The following is a 13,856-nucleotide window of genomic DNA, read 5'->3' as shown; positions in this document are numbered from 1 at the left end:
GGGTGGTTCTGCATTAAATCTCTAATGAAGGCAGAAAGCCTAACATTAGTCTCAATGAAGGCATTTCTGCCAGGTCCAAAAGAATGCATTCTGAGTACTCAGCCTCCTGATTAGATAGCAAGGCAGGGATATAATTCAGAGAGTATAGATGAATGGATAATTAGCATGTCATTAGGTATTCATATGCTCTCTTCTCTTCTCACTCCCTCTCCCTCCTATTTTTCTCTCCTTTTTTCCTCTCTCCCACTTGCTAGTCTCTATCTCCAAATGAACTCTTAACAGATGTTGGTGAGTCTTCAATTCACAATCAGATCATCTAACAAATATCCAAGAGCAGCTAGGTCCTGGTGCCATGGTGGATAAGTGGGGGACCTGGAGTCAATAAGACTCATCTTCCTGCGTTCAAATATGGCCTTAGTAGCCGTGTGATCCTGGACAAGTCCCTTAACCCTGTTTGTTTCCTCCTCTGTAAAATGAGCTAAAGGAGGAAATGACAAACCAGTCCAAGATCTTTTCCAAGAAAACCCCAAATGGGCGTCAAAAAGAGCTAAACATGAATGAAAAATGATTGAACAATAACAACAACAACAACAAAAACCTACAAGTAACTATGGTGCAGATCATGTATATTTTTTATTAAAATAAGAACCATAGGTTTGGGATACCAGACGAGAGGGAAAAAAATCTGTCATTCTGTTATGGAAATTTAAGAACCAGACTTGTATTTCTTGCCCAGACAGAAGGGCCAACCCACATCAGCATAGATGTGGGTAGTGGAGAAGGAGAAGGGGGAGGGAGGAGGGTGACTGTATTTCCCTATTAATTTTTTTTCAAGAAAGAGCTTCTCAAGCTCTCATGCTACTAATTAATACAATAATTCTCTATTACATTATATAATATGAAAGAGATTATTTAAATTTTAAAAATTATTAAGAACAATTATCTATTCTTTCCACAAAAGAAATTCAGTGTGAACCTAGTATCTTATTTGCAAAAGACTTACCTTCTTTGGAATCCTCTAGATTGAGTCAGCTCCAAAGAAAACTAATGCATACTTTGATACTATCAGTGGTTTCTGTTCAAGGGCTCACTCCAAGCATTCAGTCAGTCAGCATTTACAAAGCACCTACTATGTGCTCAGTAATGTGCGTATATATCTGCAAATATGTGTAGAATAAGTGTGGCTGGGAATGAGGAAGCATACCTATAATCTTAGCTATCAAGAAGGGTAAGGCTACTGGATTTCTTAATCTCAGAAATGATGGGCTACATTGGGCAATGTCGATGGGTTATTTGCATTACTACTAAGTCTGGCATTAATATGGCAAGCACTAGGAAGGAGGGAGCCATCAGGTTGCCTAAGGAAGGATGGATTTGTCTAGATTGGAAACGGAGGTCAGACTCCTGTACTTAGCACTAGTGGGACCAGGCCCATGAGAAGCCCCTTCACTTCTAATTTGGACAAAAGCAAGAGTGCCTTTTATATATGTACATATATAGAAAAATATAGCGTGATCAATATAGATTTGAATATATATGTGTGTGTATATGTACACATACATATATATATATGTATATATATACATATATATATATACATATTTGTATGCATTTACATTTGTATGTGAATGGGGGAAGCTAGGTAGTCCAATGAACAAAGCATCAGTCCTGAAACCAGGAGGACCAGAATTCAAATTAGCTGTGTGACCTTGGCCAAGTCACTTAACTCCTGCTGCTTCCAAAAAAATAAAAAATTATATGTATTTGCAAAATCTATACAAAATTAGCCATAGCAGAAGCTCTCTACACAATTTCATCCTATAAAGCTTCTTCTTTCACCTTATCAGGTGGCGAGGTGCCACCATAGTGCAAAGAGCACTGGCTCTGAAGTCAGGTAGATGTGAGTTCAAATGCAGCCTCAGATATTTAACTAGCTTTATGACTCTGGATAAATTACTAAAAAGTAAAAAATTTAAATTTAAAAAATTCTGGGATTTTTTCCCAGCTTTCTCATCTGTAAAATGTAAATAATAATAACAACAATAAAATAATAAAAGTACCTACCTCTTAGGTGATTGTCAGATGAAAGGAAATAATAATTGTAATGTATTTAGCTCTGTGCCTGATACATAGTGGTATTATATAAATATTATTATTATCATCATCATCAGTCCTCCATATAGAATTGGCCCAGCTTGCTGACAGCCTCGTGTCACAAATACCACCTATCTGAGGGTGCTGGGGATCCCCTCACTCTCAAAACAAAATGAAAGTCTGGGAAGTTAGAACCTTTACGTGGTTGTTTCCAAGTTGATGCCGACCCTGGGTTGAGGCCCCTTTCCATTTTCCATCTCCACAAAGCTGGGAAGGATTTCTACCAGGGAAAAGGGCTCTTTCCAACTCTTTCCTACCCCCAAATCCTGTGGCCATCATGTGCACACAGAAATATCCTAAGATATCCAAGGAACCCAAATATTCCTCTGGCTGGCTAATGCCTCCAGGGAATGACATTTAGCCTCCTAGTGTCTCTCCTAAGCTTAGCATCCCAGGCTGTTATCAGGGAACTCTCAGAGGGTATGGTATAGCTATTATAAATAGAGCCCCCTAGTTTTGCAAGGCCCTGGGAGTCCATCCCTAGGTGAGAAAGCATCTTGGCCCCACTTCCAGACCCAGGACTAAAAATATTTCCAAAACCACGTGAGGTTTTTTTGCATTGAATTTAGCGAGGTGGCCAGATGGTGGTGTGGGTGACTCACTGATTCTCGGAGGCTGCTTCGGTATCCCGGGGGCAACAGACTGTTCATGAAATGGAGGATGAATTAGACCCATTGAGGGTAAAGGGATGGCAAGGAGAGAGATTTAGGGACAGAGACAGGAGCAAAGAAATGCAGCCTCGCTCTTTCTCTTCTCAGGCCTTTGGACCCAGGAAGTAGTTTGACAATGGGAAGATGGGAAAGGGAATGAATTTGGTCTCGAGATTAAGGCAGGACTAAACTGGGGAGGTCTTCATAGGCTAAATAAATCAAGTTACCAGGGGGAAAGATCTGTTCATGGATTCAGGGAAGGAGGGAGAGGGGATATGAATGTAGAAAAGCTAGTTGTTTTCAAAGGAAGGCTGTGCTTGGGAATAATTATAGAGATGATCGTTTGCATAGCACCTGCCTCAAGAAGGGTTCGCCAATGTGTGAATACCGAGACAACCTTACTGGTCCATTCTGTGGCCAACTGGGCCTGTGGGAATGAGACCTGCCCTGCACTGCTGGACATGGGTTAGAGAGAGATAGAGGAGCTGGAGACACTGGGAAGTGGGGTGGGGTGCAATGTACATTTGTGATCCCAAGCCTAAAGGTTTAGAAAAGTTCTTTTCCTTTTGTCTGAATGTCCCCAGCACCTAGCACAATGCCTTGCTCATAGCACAGATTAAATTGCCTATTGAGTCCCATTGAATTCAATCTGCACAGCTGGGTGTGAGCTTTCTTGTTCAAATCCACACCAGGGAGCCACAGATTGCCAAGCAATGGAGAGCCTGGTCTCTGTTTAATTCAGTACAATTCAGCAATTATTGGGAGTCAGTCATGTGCCCAGCACTGTGCTAGACACTGTAGAGAGATGTAAGGAAATACATGGCATGGGAGTGTTCTAAAAGGAGACAAGACTTAGAAAACTAAGGTCAGCATGAGATATCATAGGAAATGAAACATCTCTCAAAAAACCAAGCCATTTCTAATTCAAGCAGGAGTCTTAAGAAGGGCAAAAGTGGTCAGAGAAGGATTTGTGGAGAAAATGAGGGGATGAGTTCAATAAGTTTCTGCAGTGTTCTGCCTTCAGGGAATGACAAAAAAAAGCCTGTATAAAGACATGTTGGTCGAAAGCTGTCTTAGTGCCCTGCGTATTTTTGTTGCTATTGTATATGTATTTTTAATGACCCTACAGGTTAATGACAGGGCATCCATATGCCCCAGAAAAAAAATTTATTTTCTTTTGGAGGGGGTGGTCTTTTTTTAAGCATCAAGATTGAAGATGCCCTTATCATGGGCATGGGGGTGGGGGTAGAGGGGGATGAGTATATATTTCTCTGCGAGCGATCCCACAGATATGGGAGCCCTGATGGACAGCACCGACATTCTCAGTCTAGCGTGCCTTGTTTCTATTCCTGCTCTCTCTGGCTAGTCCCTGCTGTAGCCCTGCTGCCTTATCAGTTCACAGAATAGTATGTGACTATAAATTGACTTTGCAGCCAGGAGGGAATACGATTTGCCGCTACGGATGCTGCCGTTGCTATGGAGACGGAAGCCAAGGCGATTGGTCCTCTTTGGACTGTACTACGTTGCTCCTTCTGTGATGGTGAATGCTACCATCTCCCCAGTCACTCCTCTGACTGCTGACTGTGAGCTAAAACCTAAAGGCAATTTCTCTCTCCCCTCCTCTTCCTTTTTTTTTTATCCCCCACATTCTGCGTGGGGAAGAGAGGAAGGGGAAAAAAAAAAAAAAAAAAAGGAAGGCTCGGAGGTGTTCCTAGGTAGCAGAAAGCCAGCCCAGATCACACCATCCAGGCTTGATGTCTGCTGGTCCGCTCATTCTCTATCTAATCTTCCTCCCTGGCTCCTGGGCAGAGCGTAACCTCTTGGTCCCAGGTTCATCTGATGCATGTTTGATGCTCCTTGCATCATAGACTCGCTGGCTTCTCTGTGTCATTCTCCCAGGCTGAGACTGAATGAGAGTGTTCACACTCTGAATGTGAATTTTTATCTTTTTTTTTTTTTTTTTTTTTTTTACTTCTTGCCAGAGTGACCTCTACCCTACCTCCGGTTTATCATAACAAGACAGAAAAAGAACAAGAGAGAGAAGGGGAAAAAAAACACCCCCCATACAGGATGGCTTGTAGAAGGTGTTATTTGTGAGTATGTTTCTTCTCTGAGCTGGGAGCCCAGCACCTGGGAGGAATACCATGGATTATCAGAGGGAGAAGGGGTTGGAGGTACACCATGGGCGAACTGATGTGGTGTTTCAGGGTGCGGCAATGGGAACGGTAAAGGTCTCTTTTCAGCAGCGGCGTACTGCAGCTTGGACTATTGGTGCTGTTAATTGGCATGTGACTTGACCTGTGGGCATTCATACCACTATGGGGTTAAGGCTGTGATAGTAGGATTGAGGATGGTGAGGGTGAGAATGAATCAGCGTGCCAAACTCGAAACTGCTTCTCTGCCCCGTCCCTCTGACTTAGATTCCCAGTCCTGCGGGAGGAGATCTCTCCATTATTTTAAATTTAAATATTGTTCCCGTGTTGCTTTTGTTTTCTGATATGAAATAGCTGCTCATTAAAAGCCTCCTCAGCCTCTGAGAGGTCCGCGACGCTGCCTGCTCCCGCTGGGACTTATTGTTGGTGTTGTATAGGGCGGAAGGCTCTGGACTGTGGACGTGGAATGGAGGGAAGGCTCTCGTCTCACCCACCCCCACCCCCTACTCCGGGGGGCGAAGGGTTTGTCTCAAAACCAGGACATGTCCGCAGTCCCGGCCCTGCAGCAGAGGCTGCTGGCGTGTCATATTTTGTTTCTGAGTTTCAGGGGCTCTTTGCACCGGCTGCTCCCCTGCTGGACTGGGGAGCGGGGGTTCTGAAGCCTCGGAAAGGTTGTTAAAGTTTGCATTGTGCTGGTGACATCACGCAGCTGGAGTATTTATGGAAACCTAAGCCTCCCGTTTCATTAGGAGGTGTCCTGGTGGGGGCCAGAGGGGATTAAGTCCTAAGCCTCCCAGCCAGCCGCCTAATACTCTAATATGTCCTTCTTGGGCAGCTGACAAATATGAATAGATACGGCGGTGGGGAAAGATCGCTGCTTTTTATTTGATCTCTGTCCTGGCTTGGAACCCACCAAAGCTTACCCTGGCCTGACTACTTTTCCTCGTTATGTCCACTGGGAGACCATGCCTTAAGGGTCATGGCCCAGCACCTCTCCCCAAAGCTTCTGGCTGCTCCACTATGACTTGCCAATTCCTAGCTGCTATTTTGGGCCGCCTCAATTACCCCCAAAATATCCTATCTCAGTGGGAAATGAAGGAAGCCAGCTAAGAGCAAGAATGAGCTTCCAGAGCAGTGCAAATTACACAGTGAGGCCCAGGGCTGGTTATACCCTATCGGGTCCAATTTCAGGCACTGAAGGTGAGATCTTCTTCTCTTTGAAAGGCAGGAAGGAGCCCAGCTCTGCTAATGGCTATCTAGCATTAACGGAAGAGACCCATTTCCTCGATCTTTCTGGGATTTGGGCATTTTCAGGGTTTGTGAACTAACATCATGAAATAGAATGACTGGATGGGGAAAAAATGAGCCAGACCCTAACAAACATGGCCCCCTCTTGCCTTTGATCACAAATCTTTACTTGGCTGGCTCTATAAGTTGTCTAGTTCAAGTATGTGTGAATGGAGTTATAAACATGCCTCAGGTGCTGAGTCAGTAGGCGGGTGATAGGAGCCCTGTTTGTGATGAACCTCGCTGAGACTGGGATTTGCTATTATATTTCGGTGCAATTTTTGTGCAGGGTGTTATTTTTTTTCCCACCCTCATGGAAAAGCCTGGGGGTTTGTTTGTTTATGTGAACAGAAAGCTCTGGATTGTGCTTCCTTTTGACAAGGCCTTGGCTGTATTTATAGAAATGGATAGTAAACCCTTCCTCATGGGACTTCCACTGCTAAGAGAAACAGATTTTCCAATACTCTGTGGAGACACCTTGAACTGGGGTTAAGAACCAGTGTCGGGGAATTAGCAGTGGGGGAATTCGCACTCGGTAGGTGTGCACCTGGTTATGGGGCAAGTGAAGATATTATTGAAAGACCTGGAGAAGGGAAGGCTAAGTCTCCCTTTTTATATCATATTCTAATTTGCCTTTGGATAGCACCTTCATATAGGTTACCAACTGCTTTACATACTTTCACACATCCATCTTTGCATTTGGTCTTGATGATAGTGTAAATAGAACAAGTATTATTACCTTCATGTTGCAAAGAAGGAAACTGGGGCTTAAATACATTTTATAGAATTCCAGATTTGGAACTTGAAGAGCCTTAAAGGTCATCTTATCCAATTTCATTCCCCTTTTCCCCCTTAAACAAATTAAAAAACTGTGCCCTCAAGAGCATATGATCTGCTTTGGATCATTTGGGCAATAAATCAGGATTTGAATTTGGATCCCCTGACTCTAAATTCAGTGCTGTTTCCTCCTGAACTGTGCTCTGATTTGGAAGTAAAGGGAAACCAAGCTCCCCCTTTTACAGAAGAGAAATTTGAGGTTCAAGAAAGGAAATTGTGCAATCAGTAAGTGGTCACTATCTGTTGTTCAAATGTTTTGGTCATGTCTGATTCTTGGTGACCCCATTTGGGGTTTTCTTGGTAAGGATGCTGGAATGTTTGGCCATTTCCTTCTCCAGCTCATTTTACAGATGAGGCAAACAGGGTTAAATGACTTGGCCAGAGTCACACAGACACACATAGTGTCTGAAACCATTTGAACTCTATTCACTAATTCACCTCACTTCCCTGGTCACTATCCAGTGTGTTCTAGCTTCCTCCTAAGTATATTTTTCTTCTACCTGGATTATAGTTCTTTTTCCTATTCAACACCCCAAATCCCACCTGTCTTAATTATTACTTTCTTCAAGAAGTCTTATGGCCATTCAAACCCATACTGATCTCTCTTTTCTCTGTCTCCTGAAATTATGGTCTATAGCATAGCTCTCAGCACTTGATTATTCTGTGCTTCATGTGTGTGGGCGTGTGTCTTGTCCTTGCCAACTCACCTCTAAATTCCTGGAGGGTAGCAGCCATGTCTCTCCTTAGATCCCAAACCAATCAATGCCGGGCACATAAATGGAAATGAATTTTAAATTTAAGAACATAGTGTATCTTGAATCTGCCCTGCTCTCTTCTCTCACACAGCCCCACCCTAGACTCCCAGCCTTCATCTGTGCTATTACAGTAGCCTCCCAATCGGTCTCCAAATCTAGTCTCCACACAGCTGCCAAACTAATATTCCTAATACCCATGACCATGTTACTGCCCTGCTCTCAAAGTCTAGTGTTTCCTGTTGTGAATAAAAATACAACTCATGTTTCTTTTTTAAAGCCCTTCATAGTCTGCTTCTGCCCTACTATATATATATATATATATATATATATAAAATAAGGCTTCTTATATATCACTTCTCGTTACATAATCAATTGTCTAATCAAACTCACCTGATTGCTGTTTCCTATTCATGACATCCCATCTCCCTTCTCCATGCCTTTGTCTTAAGCTTCTACTTTATAGATCACTCACTTTCCTTCAAAAATAACCATTTCCTATAGTTAACCTTGGGTTACTAGAGCCCTGATCCAAGGGGATTTGTATATATTGTTCTTTTATTCAGTTGTTTCTATTGTGTCTGACTCTCCGTGACCCCACTTTGGGTTTTCTTGGCAAAGATTCTGGAGTTGTTTGCCATTTCCTTCTCCAGCTCATTTTACAGATGAGAAAACTGAGGCAAACTGGGCTAACTGACTTACTTAGCCTTACTTAGATGGCTAGCAAGTGTCTGAGGCTAAATGTGAACTCATAAACATGGGTCTTTCTGATTTCAAGCCCAGTGCCACTTAGCTGTCCTTGTATGTTTTGTTTTGTATATTTTTTTAATTTAATTTTCTATGTTTATTTTGCTCACCACCATCTTTGAATCCCAAACATTTATCACAGTTTTTGGTATATAATAGGTAATTAATAAATTCCTGATGAATTAAATTGAAAGCTAGAAGTATCCATAAAACTAATCTAACCCAAGTCTTTCATTTCACAGAGGAAGAAACAAAGACCCAAAGGTTAATAAGATCATAGAGTTAGTGTTGGATGGGATCTCAATGACCTTCCAGTCCCACCCTCTCCTGAGCAAAGCCCGATGTCCAGTGAGGATGTGACTTTCCCAGTTAGCAAATAGAGGATCACAGGATCATGCATTTAGATTTAAAGTGACCCAAAGGCTGTCTAGCCCAACCCCCTCCTATTACAGATACTAAAGCCCTAGAGAGTGTTATTGACCTACCAAGATCACATGGATAAAAACTGACAAAGGGAGGATGAAGGCACTTGATCCAGGTCACACAGCTCAAAGTAAATGAAAAACCTAAGTTTTTTTGAGAAGTGAACCTCAAAATAAGGCCATTTACTTCCTTTCCAGAAATGTGTTCATGCCAAATATGGTTCCCCCTTCTGTGAAATGAGTGGATTGGATAAGATGACCCCTAAGTTCCCTTTAAGAGTTGAGGTCCTACATCCTAAATCAAATCACTATTGGTAATTGATCCCTTTAAATATCAGGGAAACAAAGATTTTTGTTGTTGATTATTTGTTATCATTGTTATTACTATTACATGAGCCAAATGCCTCAACCATATCCATTATGTTGCTGATGGATATTCTTAATGGATGCTTCCTGCTGGTCGGAAACAAGAGGGATTTGGATAACCGATTGGCTACAGGAATTGATCATCTTGCCTCGCCTTCCTCCAGAAGACCAGCTTCTCCATCACTTTGTTCTACTCTGCCTTTGGGGCTATATGAACTCTTGGGCAGAGGTTAGATGGAAAGGGGTGGAACACATGGCAATTCTACCACTAAATCCCTCTGTGATTTTGATCACATCATTTAGTTTCTTTACCTGTAAAATGGAGTTAGACCAGATGACTGCTAAATTTTCTTGTAGGGAGGGAAAAAGACAAGTTATAAAGTGATCAAACTCAATGTGTTACTCAGTTAAAAAAAAAAAAAAAAGAACTCTTATGTCATAGTAAATGACTGTTAACCATTTATTCATGTTCATGGCAGCCCCTAAGTAATTTGTGGAGTTAAAGGAATAAGAAGAGAGCATGGGAAATTTTATTAACCAAAAAGAAAAAAAATGCATATTTCTTAATCAAACATGCTTACAGCCTTCTAAGACATAGACCAGTACTTGTTAGACAGCTTAATTAATGCTGGCCTAATTAAGGTTAACCCAGTGTCAGATTTTAGCTGGAGGCTATATTTTTACTACCAGTTAATACAGTAACTGAACTTTTAATGGGTGTGTTACGTGCTGCATTTTAAACATGAAAAGTTGGGCTGTTTTCTGAAGGGCGACTAGTTAATTGACAAAAAGGGGAAGCATTTGTCTGCACCCACATTTTCAATAGGAATGTTGGTTTTTAGCAGGGGTATGAGCCTGTATATGTGTGTCTATGTGTGTTTACATGTGTGTGTAACATCATATATGTATAAATATATATTTATAAATCAGAGAAGGCAAATCCTTACAGTCTCTAATCTACAACCCTTATCCCCTGAGTCTCTGAACTGGGCAGAGGGTCTGAAAATTATACTGTAGATTTGTACATATTTGTGTGTGTAAGGGAGTTGGATGGATAGTAGGGAGGGAACATGATCTTCAAAGAAAGGAAGTAATGTAAAGAAAACATCATAGATCTGGGAGTCACAGGATTGGATATAGAGTTGGGAGAGAACTTGAAGAAATTAAGCCCATTCGCCTTAACTTAGTCCATCAACAAGCATTTATTAAATACCTACCAAGTGCCTGGAACATATTAAATGCTTACTACATGCTAGGGCCACAAAGAAATGAAACCTTTAAAGGGGTTATGTTTACATATGAGAAACTTAGCCCTAGTGAAGGTATATGACCTGGAGAGGGGTCACTACACAAGTCCTAAGTAGCAGAGCTAAGATTTAAACCCAGTTCGTCTAAGCTCAGGATTCCTTTTTTTGCATAGCTCTATAATGCTTGAACTAGTAGAAGTCAGGGAGCCATGTGAGTTACTATGAGGGATGTTGGAATCACAGATTTAATCACAGACTTTAAATATCACTTAATCCAAGTCCATCATTTTACAGGAAGAAGAGAAGCCAGATGTACCACCCAGGTCTCTTTGCTTCTAATTAAGACTCTTTCCCCTTCAGTAGAATCCCTGACCCTTTGTTTCCAGGCTAGTTGGGAAGATAAAAACACAGAAAGAAAGAAGTCAAGTCATTGTCTTGTCAAGGGTGGCTCCTTCCAAACATGACAGCAGCAAGCCACTATTCCCCAGCTCAGTGGACAGGGTTACGTAGAGAGTATTGTAAGTGAGGAACAGAAAGACTGGTTGAATAGATTGTAGAAAATGAAAAGGGGAGTTGTGTATAATAAGAGTATAAATTGGTAACTTGAGGCCAGATTGTGAAGGGATTGTTATTTAATCTCACAGAGGAATAGAGAAGCCCTAGAGTTTATTGATAAGGAAATGACTGTCAGACTTATTTTTAGGAAAATCACCGTGGCAGATTCTGGAGGAGGATTTGGAATGACTTGAGTAGAAAGGCAGTTAGATGATGCAAAATGGAGAGGGTTTTGGTCTAGTAGTCAAGAAGCTTTGGTTTGGAAGGATTCAAATGCACTTAGGATGCTGTGGGTTGAATGCTGGATCATTAGAAAGTTTTTGTTCAGTTGTTTTTCAGTCATGTCAGACTCTGTGCCCCATTTGAGGTTTTCCGGGAAAAATATTTCCTTCTCCAGATCATTTTTACAGGTGAGGAAACTGAGGCAAACAGAGTTAAGTGACTTGTCCAGGGTCACACAGCTATTAAGTGTCTGAGGTCACATCTGAACCCAGCTTTTCCTGACATCAGACCTGGGGCTCTATTCACTGTTCCACCTAGCTGCTTAGAAAAACCTCAGACATTTGCTGGTACCTCCCCAACAGGATAGACCGAGATAAGTGCAAAATTTACTGCAATGCCTGACACACAGTAGGTGCTTAATAACTATTTCTTCCCTTCTCTTCCCCCAAATACTTACTAGCCCTGTGAAACTCTGGGTTTTAATCCTCTGGAAAAATGGAGACAATAACAATACCTTATTAACGAGGTTATTGTGAGGATCTAATAGTATAACATGTAAATTGTTCTTCATGATTTAATGTGTTATATAAACACTAGTGATGGTTATATTTATTGTTTTAGCTGAGTGCCCATTTTTAACATTATTCTTAGGGAATTAACTGGCCCTTTTCACCTACTATTGTGTTTTGAAGCAACTGATTAATGATCTTTGGCAGGATATGCCTGAATGATGTTTGTTTAATTGAATTGAATTTCCTGTTGCCAAAGGAAGTCGCCTTAAAAATGCTGCCTGTGTGAATTGGGCTTTCCAGGAATTTGTCAAAATATGGTCGCTTCTTTCTTCTGGACTTTGTTGTTTTCAAACCGATGGCCTGTATTTTACTAAGGTCTGCCCTAAGGGGCAGGAAGGGAAGGAAAAGACAGAATAAATCAGTGCCTGCCTTGGTGAGCTTCAGACAGAAATACTAAATGACCTCCCTCCATCCTGGTATTGCCGTGTGTATCCCATGCAGAAAAATTTTCTGTTCAGATTGTCAGTTCCAAGCTTTGCCCAAGAGATCTCTGGGAGATGAAGTTTCCTAAACCCCCCCTCCTTTCTATGAGAAGAAAGCAGCTTCTGCATAGCACTCAAGAAATCTTCCCTCTTCCTTTTCTCTGGTTACCATTTGTCTATAATTTCAAAAAAGACCAAGAGGCTCTCCTAGAATGTGCCTTTATTATTTTGAAAATATTAAATAATTTCAGCTTCCCTTTTGTGGTTGACTTTTTTGGATTTATTTTTTGGCATTTATCTTCTTGTGGACTTGTTTATATGTCTGCTTTCTTTCCTGTATTATAAACATCTTGAGGACAGGAACTTTTCATATGTCCCAGTAACATCTAGGATAGGATCTGATACAGAATAAATACCCGATAAATGAGTTTTGTACTGTCTAGATGAAGATGATAGGGAAATGTTGTGAGCATCTCCAAACTTAATTGGGTAAGTGACTTCTGAAACCACTTCCAAATCTGCTTTTTGGAGAGTCCCCAAATGTTAGGGGACAGGTCCTGTGCCAAGCACATTTGGGGCACACAGTGAGTAGTCAAGAACAATTTGGTCTCAGAATAATACCAGTGTTGATCCACAGATGGTTTCTTTTGTAATCATGTTGGTTTAACCCTTGGATAAACATCAGTGCAATATTTATATGTATATTTGTGGGTGTGTGCTTGTTATTGAATGCCTGAGTTTAGAATCTTAGTGTAATAATTGAGGATATTTCAAAATATTATTAGCATCTTCATCTTGAACTTGTAAATGTATACTAGATGGAAATAAAAGGTGAGAAGGATATTGGACTGAATCGGTACTGAATCCAATACAAGATTTAATAATGTGCATTTGATTTGGGTACCAGATCCCAGATCTGAGTTTGATTTTTTTTTTTGATTGATTTTCAAAGGACTAGGATTCATACCCCACCTCAGGGGCTTACTACCTGTGTGCCCATGGCTGACCACTTCACCTGCAGGGGCCTCAGATTCCTACAATTGTGTCTCTGAAATAAGGAGGTTGGATTCCAGCCTCTGAGAACCCTTACAATTCTATGTCTGTGATCCTCTAAGGCCGTACATTTGGAGAGCAGGCTACCAGTTTTCAAAGCATTTCTCTGTAGAGGATTCTCTTTGAACCAGAGGCAACCTAGAGCAGCAAAGAAAATCCTTGATTTGAAACCTGATATGTGGTTCTGGCACTTCCTGGCTTTGTGATTTTGCACAAATCTGCCATTTACCATGGGGGAAGACTGATAGCAGAACACTGACGTCACATTTATATAATGTGATAAGGTTTGCAAAGAGCCTAAGGGACACAACCTGGGGAGGGGGGAGATCAGAGAAATTCCATGATTTGGTCTGGGTAAGAGCCAATAGTCATCCTGTTTCCAAGTTCACTCAGAATTTCAGTTGCTTCATCTTGCAA

At 41.4% G+C, this 13,856-nt stretch overlaps 1 protein-coding gene across 2 annotated transcripts in view; it reads left to right on the top strand.

The window, feature by feature from the left end:
• Window positions 1-13,856, top strand: part of IQSEC1 (IQ motif and Sec7 domain ArfGEF 1) — a 751,998-nt gene that overhangs the window by 449,617 nt on the left and 288,525 nt on the right. Inside the window, exon 3 of one of the 2 annotated variants that reach the window (XM_051983722.1) lies at window positions 4,787-4,897. In XM_051983722.1, the coding sequence (XP_051839682.1) occupies window positions 4,787-4,897 (111 nt within the window). Of the gene's footprint in view, window positions 1-4,263; window positions 4,898-13,856 lie in introns of those variants that run through there. The other variant, XM_051983715.1, reaches the window with a different exon arrangement.

The sequence above is a fragment of the Antechinus flavipes genome, chromosome 1, assembly GCF_016432865.1.
Source record: "Antechinus flavipes isolate AdamAnt ecotype Samford, QLD, Australia chromosome 1, AdamAnt_v2, whole genome shotgun sequence".
Classification (NCBI taxonomy): Eukaryota; Metazoa; Chordata; class Mammalia; order Dasyuromorphia; family Dasyuridae; genus Antechinus; species Antechinus flavipes.
The sequence above is the reverse complement of the archived record's forward strand: the minus strand, read 5'-3'. Positions and strand labels throughout refer to the sequence as shown.